Raw genomic sequence first — 20,704 nt, 5'->3', positions numbered from 1 at the left:
CCACTGGTACAAGTCAAACAAGACAAGTCAGAAGAATCAGTATTTTTCACTGATTTTCACCTGTAAGAGTCTGAAATAAACCTGTTATACTAAAGGACCTGATGATGTCTCCTATCCCTAGGTTACATGAAGCAATATAAAAAGCTACCCAAGCAGCATGCTGTATTCCAAGATGTCAGGAAAGGGCAATCAACCAAGCCCAACCAAACCTGATCAAATGTATTAAAGGTTTCCCTACAGCTCTGGATGTTCAGAGGCAGGCACTTGGATAAGAGTGCTGTAAGATCCTATGGAGAGACATAAATACCACATCATAAAAGCCCGACACAGAAAGGCAGCTCATCAAGCAACCATAGGGCTCGTAATTTCATACTTCAGTTAAAGCTTGAATGATGGGGTACGGAAAAAGCACAAAAACCCACATACTATTCAACCAGGTTTATAACTAGAAACAAAAGAGTTTCTTGCCATAGATTGTTTCAGATGCTTTGTACCTCATGGCAAAAATTCTGGGTTTACAATGCAAATATATTTTGTAATTGGAATGCCAGTGAAGAGTTCACCTGCAATACTCAGCAGGCACCATTTTTTTAAAAAGGCATATTTTAAAAATAAATATAAGTTTTCATACTGAATGTCAGGGAAAACAAACTAAGAAGAATGGAAAGTAAGAGAACTGCCAAGGCTAAGTATAAAGAAAGAAAAACAGATTCCCCCAAAAATGGATATCATTGAAAGAAGCACTCCATGTAAAAACAGCTTGAGAGTTGCTAGAATTTGTTCTGATAACTACTCAAACCTTGCAATTTAAATTTAAAAACTGAGTGATCTGTCCTGATTGTATGCCTATGTCATCTTAGTTTAATAATGCCTATTCAGTGCAGCTAATACCTACTGTACTTTATATCCTATGACTACGAAGAACAGAGCTATCCATTGTGAAAGAACCATTTTCTGATGCAGGGATCACACACGTGATACAGCAGGAGAGGGAGAAGTTGGAAAAAAGTTTATTAATTAAAGCACTTCCATTTAAAAATAAAACTTGGTGTTCTTACATCTAAATGTGAAAAATGCATCAGAAAATGTAACATAAACCATTTCTACCTTTCTACCTAAAATACACAGCTCTCTGTAATTCTTATAAAACCGTATTTCCTAGAAACCTAAGACTGTATTGTAAGTTGCTCTTTGTGCCGTAAAAAGTTGCTGTATTTTATTAAGGTAGTAATGACAGTTTTGGATGGATTGAGAAGTGCTGCAAAAGTGCCAGAAAAAGAAATCACAACTGCATAATACTGACTTACCAAGAAATTATTTTTTCACACTCCTTCCCAAAAACAGAACTTTAATGACATCTCAATACTGTCCTCTCTTTCCTGTTTAGCAAACTATATTTTCCTCCTCCAGTACCGTACTCAGTAGGGTAAACTAGTACCTGCTTTTAGCTCAAGCTGCCTACAGAATACTGCACAGTTTCAGCGGGAAAACAGACAAGGGGGCAAACTAGCAATTAGGGCATAAAAAAACAATCACTATAAAACAGCTATTGCTAATCAGCATGAGATATATTTACTCAATTAAATAGACGGAACCTTTATTATGACCTTGCATCCCAGGGATAGTGTCTAAAATTAAGAAGAATGGGGGCAAACAAAATTTACAACCTTTCTATGCTAATTGTGACATGACAGTGCAGAGCAACATAATGAAATAAGCAAATTTAGCAGATGCTTTGCATGCAATCTTCAGGAAAAAATGATATAATTTTTTTTTTGCCTACAGTAACATGGATGCATCTCTTGTTCCTCTCTTGGGAGCCTTACTTATTAGAAAAAAAGGTAACTGACAGCTCATTCTGCTGCCCATCTATAGCACTGCTACGGCTGACCAAACAATTCCATGCCAAATCTCAAACTCTGCTAATTACAGGTGATGATTCTCAATCCTCCTTGCTCCCAGCCAGCAAGCCTACAAGGGGAGGGCAGGATGCCAGAGACTTGTGAGGACTGGCCCCTGCTCACACAATTGACATGGGAGACATGGCAGACATGGGAGTCATGCCAAGGTGCACCCAGCAGTGAGTGACAGGGGACAGGGTGGTGCTTCTGTGAGAGGTCAGGGGTGACCTGGAAGGCCAAACTCGCCAAACTTGTACCTCTCAGGGGTGTGCACTGCTGCTGGAGATAACAACAAAAAAAGTTACTCTCACAACACACCTGGCAGTGGTGAAATACTTAGAAGCTCACACATGGCCTTTCAGTGACACACACAAATGTGCACACTATGATTTTAGTAACTATAATTTCATTTGCACTTCTGTTTGCAAAAACTAGTCCTTTTAAAACAATAGTTCACAGATTTCAATGAGGAATGCATGCCAGCAATTTTGAACAATGGTAACACTATCTGACAATTTAACAAGTTTTTAATAACTTGAGTCAAGACCTTTTTCAAGGGCCCATTTTGTGGTAGGTATCTCAAACATAATGGCAGGCCTTCCTAACAAGCATTAAATGCACTATTTTGCTAGATTTGGCCGGAGTCCATGCTGCTCACTGAGATGCTGAATGTTATCCATTCTCCCAAAATAGATTCAGCTACAGATAAGTTGAGAATTATTGCTGGAACTGGATCTCTTTGTTGATTTTACAAAATTAAGCTATTTTGTAAATATAAATAATGCAGCTGTATTTTAAGTACCTAAAGGCTTATGCTTACTCCAAGCTAGTAAATTATCACAAAGCACTCAATGCACTTGTCAGAATAAAGGAACTTAAAAGCATGCACTTAAGTACAGTAAATAAAGCGAGCATGCACATACAAACACAGACAGAAAACTCTTAAAATTGTCTTCAGAAGAGGTTAGGTTTAATCACTGTCAAAAGCAAATAACTGAAAGAAAAAAGGAAAAGTCACCTATAATTATTCTGAATACTTTACTAAAGGAAATGTTAATTGCCTTCTCTGGTCTTTTATAAAAGTATAAAAACTTTAAAGCATTTCTTTCAACAATAGCATGAATCCACCTCGGAAGTCTGCATCCATGCTTTTGGAAATTCAAATTATTGTCACTTTCTATCACAAAAAACAATTTAATATGCACAAAAGAATTATTAAACATATTCTTTAAAACAAAATATTTACAAACAACGAGAATACAAATGCTCAGAAAACCAAGAGGTCATTTCTGAAAATGCAGAGTACATTTGAGATCTTCCCCTCCCGTAAAGCAATATCTCTAGCAAGGTATGTTCTTCTTGCTACAATCCAACTGACCACCTGAGTTGTATGCTTCGATAGGAACAAACCAGCATTCTACTGCGAAATTAGCCATGAAATTAACGGCTTATTTAAATTTAATAGCAGCAGAGAAATATATAAAGCACAAATTTTAGAAGATTAGAAAAACGTTTGTTCATACACATCCTATGTAGAAGGTATATTGTATTACATCTTTGTTTATTAAGACAGTGGTAAAAACTCACTCTGAAGTGTTTCAAGTTCAGCCTTAGCCAGGGCATCTTCTTTCGCCTTCATTTTTGTTTCTTTATATTCTATATATAATTGTCTGGCATCCTTCAAGAAAATGTTGCAATGGCATTAGAATCCTTATACAAACAAGTAATTGCAAAGGCTCTGTTTTAAGTTCTCACTTAACCTCACACACAAAAAAAAGGAAAAAAAAGGAAAAAAATTAAGATATATTTGCTCCCTTGAATTACAGCAATTTTCAGTCTAAAACAGAGAATTTGTGTAATAAAGGCTCAAATGTAATAGCGTTGATAATATAGACTACGATGCTCATTGACAACCTGAAAAGCAAAATGATTAGAGAAACTACCTACAGCTTTGCAGAGACCATGCATGCACTTTGCTCAAATCAGCAATCTGGAAGTTCAAGAGAAGAAGAGATGTTTTTCATTAGAGTAGTGTGCGAAGGGGCAAACAAAGGCAACTAACTGCTAGGCAGCAATCACCTTAATGTGAACTCATTAAGGTAACATTAAATGCATGTGCCAGCTTGTTCCCCCTCTCCATTTTTTTTTCTAACCAACTTCTACATTGCTATTAAAGTGTTGGAAGTTTACTTTTTTTTTCTCCAAGGATTAGATTCTAATCGGCAATCTATAAAGCAAATGTACACATAAAACCAGAAGTCCTGCCACACATGCACCACAATAAAGTATACCTTTCCAAAATCTGATGAATGAGTAATTATAGACTACTGTTGACATCTTTCCGATATGAACTACCAGATTGCTGAAGTAAGAAATATGGAGAGTTTTCTTACTCTCATCACTTTAAGAGATTACTGTACTCATTCAAAAATAAGAAATCCATAATAGAAATGCTGAAATAGAGAAATTGTTATTTATCATTATCAAGCATGCAGAATGTTTATTCTATTACATAAAAATTAATTACAGTATTAGATAGACTTAACATGAGATCTTTTTACCCAAAAATACTTTTTGGTGTTATTACACTAACAGTACTGCTTTTTACAGATAAAGGGTAACTTAAATTTGAATGCAAAATGTATTGTAAAATGGTAGTAAATATTTTTTATAGCTTCAACTATATTTGAACAAAACCTAGTATCATCAACGTGAAATAAGACACCTTAAGAAATCTTGAAAAGAAAAATCTGAGCAGTCATTATTGCTGACTCTAATGGAAGGGTAAAAATCATCCCATTTTCCCTGCAAATATACAACAGTTGTTCTTCATGTTACACCTGCATCTACCTTTTCAAATCTAATTGAAGGAGGTTGGAAGCATATGGCAGGAATAGTGACCAAACTCTGAGTAGAACTTTGTAGTGGTTTGGAGACATCTCATAGATACAGATCAGCATGCCTGAAGAACAACTCTGATAAATTCCCACAGAAGATCAGTAAAGTTCCACCTCCTTCCAAAACACCTCTTCTTACTGTCTTTTTTTTTATTATTTTTTTAATTGGGTACAGGAAATAGAAAGTTGGGGTTTTTTTGCCAGTCTTATGTAGGAAATCTCTGCACACAAAAGTAATTTTAAAGGGTTTACATAACTTTTTGCTTCTGAAACATAAAAGAAGAGAGCATCTCACATGCTAATAATTTTAGGATTGGGGAAGAGGGGTTTCTTTAAGTAGAGCTGTGGCTAAAAAAAAGGTGTAGTTACAGGAAGACTAGTATTAACAGCAGATATGTAGGTTTTGAGGAGACATACTTGAATTACAAAATTAGGATCAGCACTGGTTCTCTTTTTGGTTTACCTGAAATAAGAATTCCCTACCACACTGGAAACTTTCCTTCTGCTCTCAAGGTTTGGCCTACTTGCAAAAGTAAGACACAGAAACAGCCATAAAAGCAATAGTTCATTTCTGCTGAGTTTGAAACATTTGGGTTGTGTGGCATACACAAGACTCAGACTTAGAGATATCCAAAAAACGCTTTTGTTTAAGGCTATGATTTCAAAATGGCTACAATTAACTGGCATTTAAATTTAACCCATTTGACACTGAAAGCCAATATTTGATGCTAAATTCTGGTGTAAAATCCATTATTGCTTGTGGGATCTCCAGACAGCAGGCACTAGGGGGTAACTGTCAATCTCTCCAGCACGTCAATCACAGAACAATTGGAAATGTGGCTCAGATGAAAATGAGACACAATAGCTGAACAACAAAGAATACTAGTCAGAAGCACGTAAATGAAATTTGGTAGTATTGTTGCTTTATAGATATAGAATGGATTATCACTACAAATGGAGTAATATGCAGGTAACAAAGGCAGCATCAGTCTTTTATCTTATCAGTAAGATTATTATGGCTAGTACCATAATAACAAAAAAGGGGAAATGGCACAATTTGAAGCATACACAAATGTATACATATAAAGAAAAGCAAAGAAAAAAAACCAAAACAACAAAAAGCTTTACTCAGAATGGATTTTTAAGATTTGAAAATCAAATCCTTCCCACAAAAAATAAGAATGGCTCTACAGGTTGTAAAGAAAAATTAAAAGGCATACCTGAGTAGACTTTAATCCACAGACACAAATTTTATGTGTATTAGACTTTATAGGTCAAAATGAAAAAACACTGGAAAACCATTGAACATAGGAAGTCCTTTGAAGAAAACTTCTGCCTTAATATAAACAAGCCCCTATCAATTTATCCTTCATTAGCTTTCAATCAGTCTCAACAGGAATATTTATTTTCAAGAATATTCAGTTTTGGTAGTGCAAGTATCTCAAAATAGTTTTATGCTCAGATTTTTTACTTTTCCAAAGTGATAAATTTAAGCAGTCATTTTGTCTCAATACAAGAATTTTAGGGCACTAAAGAAACTGACAATACAGATACAGTCTCTTCCAATCTAATGCTCCTTCCCCATGATTCAGTAACGATTTTACAGCTCAAAACATCAACATTTTATGCTTAATGTACACTTCACCTTCAAGAGGTAAAAGACATAAGAATAGCAGTATTTTTGTACTTCTGGGGTGGAAAGATACAGAGAAAAAAGACACAAATACAAAGCTTGGAACAATTCTAACTAAAATTCCACCTCACCTAATCAGAAATATGTTCTCATTTGCAGGAGTTTAGGAAGTTTTCAAAAAAACATCAAAACTAATACAATATTTCTTCTCACCATTAAAGCAGTATAGCATACAATTAGTTAAGCATAAAGAATAAAGTAGAGGGCTGATATATGCTGATTTTTATACTATAAATTCAAATATTTACTTTCTAAAAAGGAGCAGAATGAAAAAAAGAATGTATTGGAAATGCAAAATTCTGCTATTAGTATATCTAAATTATATTTAAACTGACATGTAAAGGAAAATCCTGTGATTACCCACATATTTAATCACAAATAAGAATGAAGAATACTGAAAGATTCTCGAAAATATAGTTCCTTTCTTTATATCAGCATCATCTCATGTTGTTAAATTGAGATTGCCCAGACAAAGCTGAGCCTGAGATATGCAGAAATACAGAAATTCCTGATACTAAACTTTCAAGAGTTTCTTTCATTTGTTTTAGGGTTTGAGGTCTTGCTTGGAGTTTTAGGTGGTTTTTTTTGTTTGTTGCTTTTAAATCAAGAGATACAGCATTTATTCAAACTGTACTAATTGCAGACGTAAAAACTTCCGTTCTCAGTCATTTTGGCTTCTCCTGGATTTTTGGGGAGGGTGATGAGACTTTGTTGGTTTGTTTGCTTTGTGGTTTTTAGGTTTTTGTTATTTGGGTATTTTTCCCTCCAGTAAATATCAAATCTCCCTGGCTTTCTGGTCTACCTCAAAAGAAACTGGAGATAAGGAGAAAGAAAGCAAACAGCTTGAAACAACTTGCTGTATGAGAATCTTCATTTCAGATTTTGCAATGGAAACAGCTCACATTTTAGTTCTTTGGGTAAGGGATTGACACAAACAAAATTCACTGTTAATTGAAAACTTTTTCACAAGCATACTTAAAATCAGTATACTGAAATACTTTTCTTTGGAATAACTTTAATTACATCAAAAATAAATACTTTTACGGAGCTATTGAACCAATTTTTTTGTCTTTTTGAGCACAGTATTATTGTATGCAATTTATATTAAAAAGAGAGAAAAAAAGGAGTTAAATTAAATCTACTCTACCAGCTGACCTTCAATTTGCTATTTCTATGCAATAAAATTTCCAGCCATTACACCACAGCAAAAATACTCTTTGGATAGGATTCTGAACTAGCGATATCAATGTGTTATGGTATGAAATAACGTTTTAAAAAGAGTTGAACATTACGATTTATACTTCTCTTTGGCATTTTTACCTCTTTGCCCAAAGGCAACCTAGTAAAGAAATAGGAACTACATTACTTCCTCCTTGATAATAAAAAAATTGTGCTTTGCCTGTAGAACAATCCCAGGTGTGGGGAGGCTCTTCAGCTGTGTACAGCCCGTGGGCAGCTGTGGCGTGGTTCCCAAGCCTCGGTGCACCATGTGACCAGCAGCTGGCTGTGCCACTGCACTCTCTGCCGGGAATTCCATGTGCCCAGCGGTGAGACAAAGGCAGCCAGAAGGGGAAACAGAGGTGCTGCAAGGCCTTTCTGGGACCCACTTCACACCCCATGAAGCCTCACACCGAGCAGACCAGTGGCAATAACTGAGAGCCAGCATTGCCTCATACACACGAGTTACACTCATGTGGTAGGACATGTCGACTTACAGTAAGTGATATAAAGAAGCTGCCACAGCATAGCAGACAATCAAAAGCAAATTTCTTTACTGTCTTACATTTATTTAAAACTTTTACTATTTTTGCAGCACATTTTTCCTCCACAGCCTCAAGGAGTACCCAGTTAGACACAAATTATTTTTGCTCACTTGCATACACCCAGAATATTTGTTTTACCATCCCCTCTCCTCTGACCTGCTTCTAAGCTTCTAATTGACCTCAGGGTCAAGAGCTTCATCCCTACTTTGGTTCTCCCAACAGCTGTGGAATAGCAAGAAACAGAGCAAATGGACAATCACTTGTGCCACACATCCTGCAATTGCTCCCTCCTCACAAATTATACCAACATTGGTGCTATACAGTAAATTGGAACATGTCAAAACCCTCAAAACCCTGTAAAGCTGGGAAATTGAGTGATATTTAACCTTACTGACTTGAATAAATCCTTTTTTTTTCTTAATATTTTTAATGCATATGTTATTAAATGCAGTAAATTTTGTTTTAATCTCATACAATTTTATATAAAGTCACATTTGAAGACAGAAACAACACACAAATACATTTGCTGACCTAATCAAATCTTGCTTGGAAGCTAACCTGCCAAAGGAGATGCCCTGCTGGCAAAGCCTCTTGAGTTTAATGACACATTGCCAATCCGTTTAAGGCCAAAAGCTGAACCATCTCTAAACAGGTGTTGAATTGTGATCATGGATTAAAAGAAAACCTGAGGAAAAAATGCCAAGAAATTAAACACCTCTGGGTCACTAGTTTGAATCTATTCCAGACTACTAAATCAGCTACAGTAATTACCATCTGGTAGTCTACATAAAAATAAATTACTGGCTTTTTTGTTTTAATTCACTTTGTGCTACAAAAAGGTCTTTATAAACACAAGTTTCAATTGTAATTGAAAGCTTTGTTGATAATCTCACTAGGTTATACCCAGTGCAACTATGTACTGAGCTCTAACTGCATTCTCATTACTGGTGAGCCACCAGCTCTCCCAACAGCTCACTGCAAGGGTGTCTGCTCTACACCTACAGGATTACAGATAGAAGGAAACTTTATTTTCTTAACAAGAAACCATTTCTGTCCAAAACAAACAAAAATGCTTTCTGCTCCATTACCCACAGGACAACAGCAGGCTCATAATTCAGTTGGTGTAAAAATAAAGACATTCAGTCCTAAACTTCACCACATCAGTGTGGAGGAAAAGTTGACAGGACCACTAAGAAACATACCTATCTTCTGTTTTCTGAAGGAAAAAAGATGTGAAGAATAATTAAAAACATTTTTCAAAAAGACCACTTAAGTTACATGTCCGTACACCCAAAAAAGCCCACCCTCTAGTCAGGTGGTTTTGGAAAAAACCGAAATTTACTTACAGCAGCTCTCCCCCAAAACATAAGTACACTTAACACAACTGTCTATTCTGTGTTGCATACACAATTTGAACTGAAATTCTTGCACACTACACGTAGCTAGTTTATTTCATTCTAAGAAGATATTTTAGTTTCAATAAGAATTTTAACTGAGTTTTTGGGGATTCTTCCCCCCCCCCCTTTTTTTTTTTTAAATACATTGCCTTTTTCCAGGTCATTTTCATGAAAGCATTAACTAAAATGGCCTTAGAAACAATCTTCATTTTTTTGCTATTTTTTTCTTATCCTACATTACAAGAATTGAACTTGGTAATAGGCAATGTAATTTACACTCCACTTAATGTTTCCTTCACAGCACACATATTTGATTTATGATACATTTTATGTATTATTTCTCCCTTTACTGCTTCAAACAAACTTAAAAATGCTGTTTTCACACCTAAATTTAACTAAACTCAATGTGTGGATAAAAAAGCCTGTGCAGTTTCTCTCAAAATACAATTGTCAACAGTTTAAAAAACCTACTCATTTTCTTAGTTTCTCTCATCCTGCTCTTACACATTTTTCTTCCAGTTTCTTGACATAAAATGCAGGCTACAATAAAATGGCATAGGCCATCACAAGGGCATACAAACAAAGCATTTTTCTTCAGTGAAGGCCCACCTTAATTATTTTAAGTGCCTCCTTCTGAAATCTGACATTTTGAAGGAGGAAGGGAAATAGGAGAAAGACATTCAATTGGATAAATGAGAGCCAGGCATGAGCAGAAGCTTGGCAACCTGAATCCTCAGACACAGCTGTTGCAAGAAGAATATTCACATTAACTAACAGGAAAGATGGATGCTAGGTAAAAAAAATTCAGTACAAGAAGGGCTAAAAAGTTTTATTTGTTGCTATTGTTGTTATGCTGTTATGTTTGATTTCTTTCGGGGGTTTTTATTGCAGTCTCCTCTGAGGAAGAACTTGCATCTATTACAGGCAGGTGCTTCTGTTTCATTAGTTTGAGGAAACCGTTCAGCTGTTTTACTGGCAGGGCTTTGAAAAGCTCAATGGCAGAGCAACATTCAGTTAAAAGCATTGCTAACACTTCCCCCTTCCTATCCCAAATATGGTTCATTTAAATATGGATGCATTTTTAGAAGTTCATCTACAATTGGATTAGTTGTAGCTGAACGACAGATTTTGAAAACAATTTGTTGGCTCTTAAATGACTGGAGAAATAATTTAGATTAAAACAATAAACAACTAAAATCTGTAGCATCCATCCTGATGACTTGCAATACGACATGTAACACTACTCACTATCTATAGGATCCTTCATCTTCTGCCTTAGTGGTTTTATTTACATCAAAAGCATGAAGTACTCTGAAATCTCAAGTCTGTGTATTACTGAAGAAAAAAGCACTGAGATTTAAAACAGGACCTCTGTACCAGGGTGTGATCTTACAAGTACAGATAACTTTTTGCTCCATGTTGGTCATTAAGGCAGATCTCGACAAAATGTTAAATATACATCAAAATCAAAAAGAACCCAGGGGCCTCTCTGTCAAGGTAGTTACAACATACCAGGAATCTTTTCAGCTGTCATTTCAGAACATAGCTCCAGCATGAGGTCAACTGCTGTTCTTTTGCTCTTCAGAAGAGGTGATACTAAGTATTGTTAACTAATAAATAATAAGCTACAATAATTTATTTCAGTCACCGGAAGTCCTGGATAGTTTTAACATTGAAGATTATTTATGGTTTATTGCATTTTAACTCATGTAACTAGTGGGTCATGTTAAACAACAATAAAACACCCTGCAGTGAAGCAGTAGTGTCATTTATGTATGGGACAATTTACTCTAGAACCTCTATCTCTTTCATTCCTCTTTGCTTCAAAGACTTCCTGCTCTGAATTCCTCTACAATATGCTTCCCCTGACACCAAACCCTGTTTGATCTCCAATTTTCTAAGAGTTACTGGACAGCTCTTTTTCTAGTACTATTAATTTAATGGATTAGGAATCCAAACAAAGGCTAAGTTCTACATAACAAGAAACATCATTTTTGTTGTATTTTTTCCCTACCAATTCTGACAGGCATAGGAGCTGCTTTTTGAACAGCAAACCTGAAACCCGTTATATCGAAATAACACTATCTTAATATCATAAAAATTATAAAAAGCCCATAAGAAGTCCTAAATTTAAATTATTAACTAATCTTACTGTATTGTGTGATTTTTAAAAATTTTGCAATTAAAACAAAAGGAAAAGTACTATAATTATGAATAAAGTTTCAAAAATGCAGCAACAGAGTTTGCTGACATTAATTATTTTCTATCTGACTCACCTTGATGAGAAATGAACATCATTAATTTGGACACAACAGTTGATTAAGCATAACCAACTTGCTTTACAAACGTGCAAAAAGAAATGTTTTTTTAATAAAATAGCCCCAGAATTCTAATGAAAATTTTAAGAGAGCAAGAGATTAATTTTTGCCTCTGTTTGTAGGAAAAGTTAAAAGCTATAAAAATGGATGCTGGAAGCCCAAGCATTATTGCATTTAAAACTCTTACAAGGATTTAAGTAAAAGAGTAGGAATTATACCTATGGTCTTTTTCAAGTTTGAACAAAGACAAAATTCAAACACTGATGCCATTTCTACTACTTATACTTTTAAATTAACACTCAATATTTCTGTAAACCAAAGAAAAATCCACCTCACATTGCCTGATCCGTATTACCAGTGACAAAGGTATTAAACAAACAGACTATTTAAGGAAGATGCAAAGAAAGAGCAGGTGAATTTAAAAAAGTTTTTCTGATAACTGATCTGACAGTACTTCATTGGTTGAATAGCAGGTGGATTTTACAGTTTATAATATTATATTAAAACACAATAACTGTGAGCAAGCCTGCCACATTGATGTTTATAAATTACAACCATATCTTTGTTATTTTACCTCAGCAATTTTACGTATCAATTTGTATTGTTATCCAGTGAATTAAAGAAATTCCATCATAAAAAGTAATTTTAATGTTACCCCAAATTTAAATGGCATATTAAAATTTGCTATGAAAGCACATTATTTGCCGATTTGAGATTAAAGTACTTTTGTTAACATCACTTAAAAAATATTGCTATTCCTAATTAGATGGATATATATCACCCCTCTCCCATCATTTATCCTTGTAGTTTTGCCTAACTGCTTTCCTAGCTTACTAAGATTATGCATTTAAAATACATTCATATTTCCATGAACTTATGACATCAAATTTGCCTCCAAAGAGTAATTTCTTTATATATACATATATATATATTTATGCTATGTGTTTGAGCCAAAAAATTGATTAAGAACAACTGCTACACATCTGATTATGCATAATAACACCATCAAGAAAAATTAAGTAACACAATTTAACATCATTACTGTTACCTGAAATAACTGAGGTAAAGCTTTGACTGTGAGACAGAACCATATTCCCAGCTTGCACGGAAGTAAATCATGCCATTGTGGTTTGTCCAGTACCCTGCAGTCAAATAAAATTGTAGGTTTTTCATTATTGCCACACAATCTCAAAGCCAGAACTTTCCCATTATCCTTTAAGACGATAAGCACTTGTCAACTCCCATAAAAATGTCTAACTACATATTAATAAACATCCATTTAAAACATTTAATTCAAAATATGTAACAGCAAACTTCTAATAATTGCTGTATTTTGATCTCCTAAAAGGACTTTTCTTACAGAAAATAAATTCATAAGCCACATAATCACTTCAGTTTAAAGAAAAAAACAAACCAAAAAACCACTCAACCCTCAACCAAGTGTTCACAAGTGCTGACAACCAGATATGAAGACTGTAGCATAAACAAAACAATACATAAAAATTAATGTCATTTGCAGTTCACTGGAGCATTGCTCACTGATGTCATCAGGAAAGACGACAGGCAGAATGGTCTCTGATCTCCATCCCTCATTGATCCAGTTCATGCCCCTGCTGTGTGAACTATTTAAACCTTTTATTTCTTTCTATGAATCAATAGAAGAAATAGTGGTATCTTCTGGAGTGTACTGAAAGTCACTATTTCCCTATGTGTTCCTTGACAAACAATGTGTTAGAAGCCTTTACCAACATGCTGATTTTTAAGTTAGTCAGATAAAAAGCATTTAATCAGACAAACATTAAAACCCCATAAAAACTCTTTGCTTGAAGAGCAATAAATTAAATCTCAAATAAACTGAAATTTGTTAACTGTAATCAAAGGCAAAAACCCTTAAAGAGGGAAAAAGTTCTAAAATCTTCTAAAATCAGATTAGAAATTAGAAATTTCAACTTAGGTAGAAATAATACCCTTTTATGAGACAGATGCCTTTAATTCAGCCTTAATCTTTCAGTGATTATTGATCTGGTGAATAAACACCGCGTGTTTATTTACAAATCCAAACCTGAAAACACATCTACACTAGCACTTTATATCCGCAATGGCTGTTACTACAAATACAGTTATTTTTCTCACAGAGTATTTCAAAGATGCAAAAAGAAAATGAATGAGAGAAGTATATCAGCAGCTGAAAGAATGTTTTAAAATGCAGAAAACAAGAGAGCTCTTTCCCACCTTTCATTTTTGTCGAGAGCAGCAAGTTTGGCTTCATCTGTACTCCTACCGCCTGTTTTTTTCTTCTTCTCCCTCTTTTTTCTGCTAAGCAGTTCATCCTTGATGTAGAAAGAACTACGGTTACAGGTTATCATTAGCATGTAAACCACAAATGTTACTGGGACTCTTCTGTGAAGGGTAAACAGTAGAGTAGCATTTATGCAAATGTTTCTGGGGTCCTACATGATTAAGTAAAATGATCTATCTTAACAATAACTGTTGCCATGGTATCCAGTCTTTAAACACACATGAAGTCCAGTTCTGTCACTCATGTGTATCTCCATAGCAATCAAAGTTTTCTAAGAGGAGAAAGCATTCAACTTGCCTCCTTTCTCATTCATCAACTTCAATAATGCAGTGGAAAATAAAAAAAAAGTAAATAGATGCTAATGTATGAATATTTTTCAAGTTATGCTTAGTTTTTTTCCTAGTCTACTAAGTGCAACAGACTTTTATATGACAAAAAAAATTATCAAAAAATAATGTGATTTATACTGCTTACCAATTCCCACCCTGTTAAGAAAAACCCAAACCTAAAAAGCATTTAGATTAGAACAAAGGCAAAGCAAGTATGACTTTTAAACAAATAAAACCTGATTATTTTTAAACCCTATATATGACTACAGTAGCATATGATTCTTCATCAACAAATGACAGACTTTTTCTCTTCTTCCTTCCAGCTAAAAACCCAGGACCAGCTCTTGCAGTTTATTACCAATTCTAGAAAAATTAGGTGGTTTTTAGATTACTATTTCTGAGATGCTGAATATCTCATTCTATAATTATCATAATTTAAAATATAATCATTTTAAAATATGAAAAATCCAAATTCAAACCAGGGGAAGTGGTAGAGATCTCTATAATACGCAAACTTCTACAGGAAATTCAGTACTAATAATTGAAGCAAGTTTGATTTATTACCAATACTTACCAGCTGTTTTTCCAGGTAGATTGACCAAACCACAGCATAATGACCCACTGTGAGTATAATGAACAAGAGTAATGCCAGCTCAGCATTGCTCATTTTTCTCACCCGCCTGTAGTAGAACACAGGCTGTCGCCAATCTGGTAGTCCATTGATTAGAATATCATCATACCTACAGTAGCAAACATAACAGGCTTTCATGGAGAGCTAAAAATGAAATAAGCCAAACCATCCAATTATAAAACAAAAGATAATCCACAGAGTGCTTGAATAATACACACAAAAGATCATTTAGTAATTTATTTTTTTTTTAGAGAGCAATGCCTTGTTTTGTCAGCAGATAGGCTTGCATGTGGAAACAAACAGGCTCCAAACACTGGGGCAGGGAAAAAAAAATTCAAATGTTCCTGCAACACTTACCCCCCTCCCCCTCCAAGTTCATTCACTTCTGAAGAGACTTCCAGAAACGTTGATGCGTTCTACCGTTCTATGTGCTCAGTAACCAGTGGGCAGGTCTCCATGATCAAAGTAAGTAAAACCCACGAACAACTAAATAGGTAGCCAAGAACAAATGTCTCAAACACTACAAACCCTTTTTTCATTTACAAATTAAATGCACAAGTGCTGGGGGGAGGGGAGAGGTATCTCTGTTTTTGGTTTTTGTCCTTTAGTACCACAAAATCCCTTAGGTAAAAACATGCCAGACTTACCATACCTTCTTTGTAAGATAAGAGTTTCAATTAGAGGCTTGATATTGATGTTTGAAAACAAAGTTCACCAGTTTCTGATTTTCTATTTGAAACACTGTCTTCAAAATCAATCTATTTTAAAACTGTTTAATTTCTAACCCTACCAACTGTACAGAAACTATTTTATAACAATCCCTTTTCCTTCATACAAATATTCTGAAATATCTTAGTTTTTCTGTGGTCTTTTATTTACAGTATTTGATTAATTTAAAAATAAACAAACTACAGACATGTAAACCAGATTTTTTAAAATTAACTTTTCAGAGTAGTTTCAAACAAAAAATCTCTACAGTAAACTCAAAAACCTGTATGTTCAAGATGCACAACCTGTTAATCTTAAATTGAACACAACTCATTACATATTCTAATCACACCATTTCCAGAATTAAATCTGCACTGAAAGGCCTAATTTGGTGCAACACATTGACCAAAATATTTTAATTAAAAATATTCTGAGTTAGTCGCAGGCCTAATTACAGGAATAGAAATAGGGCCTATATTGTCATGCAGGTCAGTAGAACTCAGTAGTAGGTTTTTCTCAAGTAAATTGACCAATCCAGGAATAATAGCGCAGCTGCTAAACTGCCAGTCTTGACATGTAAATCAATTTAAATGCAACAACTGCACTAGCTACTTTGATAGTTATTAAATTGATACCTTGGAGATATACTAAAAAAAAAAAATTTCCACAAGCAAATTCATTTTAAGCTGAAAAAGAAGCAGTGGTTTTCAATTAAAAAATATACCTTAATATAGTGCATATCTGAAAAGCTAACTTCTGATAAAACATTTGTTCAAGTTGGCACCATTATGTCTGTATAAAATATATAAAATATAAAATATTTAACACCTCAGGATTCTGCTATGTTCTGAATGATACCAGAAGTAAAATTCATATTACAAAATTCTATCTTCCATTACAACTATGAAAATACGAAGGTTAACATCTATTATTGTAAAATTTGAACTAGTAACTCTTTTCTTCTCCCAGTAATTCAGAACAAATTAACTACTGATACCTTAATACAAACCCTGTTCAAAAAATAGCTTCTTATTTTAAAAATAAACTTTCTACTTAACTTTTGTTTAAGAAATAAGTACAAGTTTTAGCCTTTAAAAAATATTAAGACATTTACAAGATTTTAGTGATAACAGAAGAAAATATTTTAGAAACAGAACCATCTTTAAAACAAATTAGGTTGATATGATTTTACATAAGATGTTCTTCCTTTGAAATCTTCAGAGAAATACATGTACAATCTAATTTGATACTAATAGACATTTATTAAGCAACTGCTTTCTTATATACTAAGGATTGTTAATTGATGTACTGAAAAAGTGACTAGTGATTGAATAAAGTCCGTATATGCTGATGGTAACAATATAGTAATATATAAACCAAGATTTCAAACTAACATTTAGCAGCCATGTTCTATTATGAATTATCAGTTAAGAAAAAAAGAAATGAAGACAGCAGAGCCTCTTGCATTAAGTGCTTTAAACAACACTCGGTATTTACTAGGCTATGTCCGCTGTTCTGAACAACAGTCTCCACGGATTAAGTCTCAGAATCAATGCTCTATTGATTTTACTATCAATGAGCATTATGGCTCACACGACTGGCCATTTTAAGGGAAGATAGCTTCTATTATAACCCACTTTTTAGAATATATACTGTTAAAAGATAAATCACTGCTTTCAATAGTAATTAAGCTCTGTATTTGAAAAATAAAGATATCAATGATTTTTAGGTTTTTAACTGGAAAATGATCATACTAAAACTCAGAAGCTTCCATAATTTTCAAATCTTAATTTTCAAATTTAGAATGTGATTTAATTTAAAGCAAGTTTCTCATTAAATAATTCCTGTATAGACATTTATATTAACTATGAAAGACAGTTAATCCGTGTGCATCAGGAACTACATTTGGAATTTAATTACAAAGCATTTTTTTAGCCACCTGTATTAATTGTAACTCTATGTAGAAAAAAATCAAGCTGAAAAGAAAAGATACATCTGGAGGGTTTTTTCCACAAACATATGCACACAGAATACAGCAAAATTTTTCACATATGAGCACGGCTATCAATTGGCTCTGAAATGTAGCAGTCAACAAACTACAAAAACCCCAAAGCACCAGTACAGACACAGAAAGCCAAAAACATTCCCCATTTAAAACTATGTTGAGTTCATTTATTTTAAAACTCAGCAGTCTATAAAAGACTTGGTAGCCCTGTACTAAAAGTAACAAATTGCAAGATTATAAACATTTCTTTTTTTCTGTAAAATGTCATAAAATAGTTTTTAGATTTCTTTGTGAATCAATTACGTTGCAAGTAAAAAATCCATTAACTGTAGTAACTAATTACAATATCATCAATCTTAATATAATCTACTTTTCCCTTTAGGAGAGTCACTGCATTTGATATTTTTAATAATTTCAGACATCTGATATAGTTTATATACTATAACCTTGAATTAATGAGGACAATTCTGAACTATGGAAAGATTGCACTGGTGGTTTTTATTTTGGGGGGCCAATTTTCCTCAAGCTGTCAAAGACATCCAGCACAACAGCAGCCAGAACAACTTATACCTGTGAATACAGACATCTAATTATTAATAAGAACTAAGACACCTTTCTTACTCTATCCAAGTGTATTTTGATCTCTTTGCAAATGTTTCCTGTAATCAAGCCAACATTGTTACAGAGTATAGGCCTGGTAGGAAAAAAAGGTCCTTAAAAAGGTAATAAACAATGAAATTAAGATGTAAGATTTCTTTTTTGTCAAATTACAATTAACAAAAATGCATAAAACTACCCATTTTTTAATAAACTAAGATAATCAAAGGCTAATAAAATTTATCACCGTCAAATTGATTTACCAATAAATGCCCTAAAGGTGAAGTGTATTTCAGGAAAAGCACCTATCTCTACATATGCTAAAGATAAATTTTTCTGTAGAATTTCACATTGGAGTGTGTATACAAACCATAAAATATTGTGTTCTACTGCATGTATGTTTAATTTAATGTTAAACAGTGCTATATTAACTGATGTTGCATGTATGTTTATTGTCAGAATATTTGAATGTTTTGATCATGTTTCACTCAAAAGCGTGTAGGAGAGAAGTACTAACATGGCAGTATTACTCTATTATGTAGTAATGATACCGGTATACTTCACAAGCAATGATATAACTTTCTCAAAAAAGAAAACCATGTTTTAAAGCCCAGTCATATCACTGTCAGTAGAGGAATTGTAATATTTTAGAAAGGCTTCCGCCCTCAGATAAAGTAAAAATTCTTATTCTGATAAATAAGAAAACGCAAAGGCTTTAGAAGAATAATTACATGTAGCTGGCCAACAGATCTGCCTTTTTAAAAGACTGTTTCTGTACTCATACAAATAAACACCACCTCTGACATTCACCAAGAATGACGTTCACGGAGAAGAGGTTTTATTGCTTCAAAATGAGTTCATCACTCTCTCGTACAGTGCAGGACCTTATTCCTGCCTTTGCCAGTTACACTCTCTGTACACACACCAGGAATGATTACATGACTTTTGAGAGGAACAGTAAGAGCCAGGTACAGCCGACTTCGCCACACAGAAGTAGAAGCCTGCAGCTCGCTCTTCTCTCAGGGGCATAAACCCTTGTCCCAGATCATTTAGGTGTCCAGCTGTGAAGGGATTCCCAGCTCAATTGCCAACGTAGGGCTGCAGTGCAGTTTCTGCCCAGTGCAGGGACCCCGAGTAAGCTTTGAGCCTATTCCGCTATGTCCATCACCTCACACAATTCAAAGCCAAATACCAACATTGAAAGTGGAAAGATTCCAAAGAGGAGTAACTCCCACCCTTTCCTTTGCTATACAACTGTAAGTAAGCCTCGGGTTACCTTACAATAGAACCAATATAACAGGGAGAGCAGCTCCCATCACACTTACTGAAGACTTGTATTAGAGACGTGCCACAACAACACCTTACAGGCCACCCTCCGTTTACGAGCTCAGCCGAGAGATTATCATTACACTGTGCAATAAACCTGATCAATACAGGGCTTCTCAAAGCGATGAGATCATACAGCTCTGCTCTACAGGTTATTTCTAAATTCTGCATATTATTTCCAGAAAATTCTCTGAAAGTAAACACTATTTAATCCACCACATTTCTATTTTTTATAGTTTTTCAACTATAAAAATTTATTCAACTATAAAATCAGTATTAACCATACATCCACATTGTGCAAGAAAAATATGACATTGTCTATGTACAAAATAAGCTAGCTACAATTAAATCAATCTAAGATAGAACAATACACTGCTGCTTTAACTTCTCATTTGTAATCACTGATGCACTAACTAACAGTATTCAAGTTAGTCACATTTGTAATGTATACAAGGCTTAAACCATAATTTTTGCAAGCTACTGCATCACAGTTTCATGCAAAAATCTTCTATTACAGCTGTAAGGAAATCCCTACAAGTTCCATGATGGAACAAAGTTCCAGAGAAGCAACACTGTGAAGTGTATGCAAACAGTGCTATAAACAAAAAGCTGGGAAGATCTGTGGGATAACTCACTTTAATTGGCCTAAAATAATTTAGCTAACATTTTTTTAAAACTTTTGTTATAAGTGTAATTTCACAATTAAATTCTCCTTAGATGGATGAAATAAAAAACCCCAAAAATTTCCAAAAGTGCTTCTATGAAGTACATTTTCATGACATTTGAAAAGGGGATTATCAAAAAAGTAGATAATCGGTACTATAGACCCTGGACTCCTGC

General features: G+C 34.2%; 1 protein-coding gene across 1 annotated transcript in view; it reads right to left on the bottom strand.

The window, feature by feature from the left end:
* The window catches only part of DNAJC1 (DnaJ heat shock protein family (Hsp40) member C1), a 108,474-nt gene that overhangs the window by 48,374 nt on the left and 39,396 nt on the right, over positions 1-20,704 (bottom strand). Inside the window, exons 4-7 of the mRNA XM_058833092.1 lie at positions 15,172-15,337; positions 14,202-14,299; positions 13,018-13,111; positions 3,489-3,579 (exon numbers count right to left, since the gene is read on the bottom strand). Coding sequence (XP_058689075.1) covers positions 3,489-3,579; positions 13,018-13,111; positions 14,202-14,299; positions 15,172-15,337 — 449 coding nt within the window. The remainder of the gene's footprint in view (positions 1-3,488; positions 3,580-13,017; positions 13,112-14,201; positions 14,300-15,171; positions 15,338-20,704) is intronic.

The sequence above is a fragment of the Poecile atricapillus genome, chromosome 2 (genome assembly GCF_030490865.1).
Source record: "Poecile atricapillus isolate bPoeAtr1 chromosome 2, bPoeAtr1.hap1, whole genome shotgun sequence".
NCBI lineage: Eukaryota > Metazoa > Chordata > Aves > Passeriformes > Paridae > Poecile > Poecile atricapillus.
This window is presented reverse-complemented; position numbering and strand designations above follow the sequence as displayed.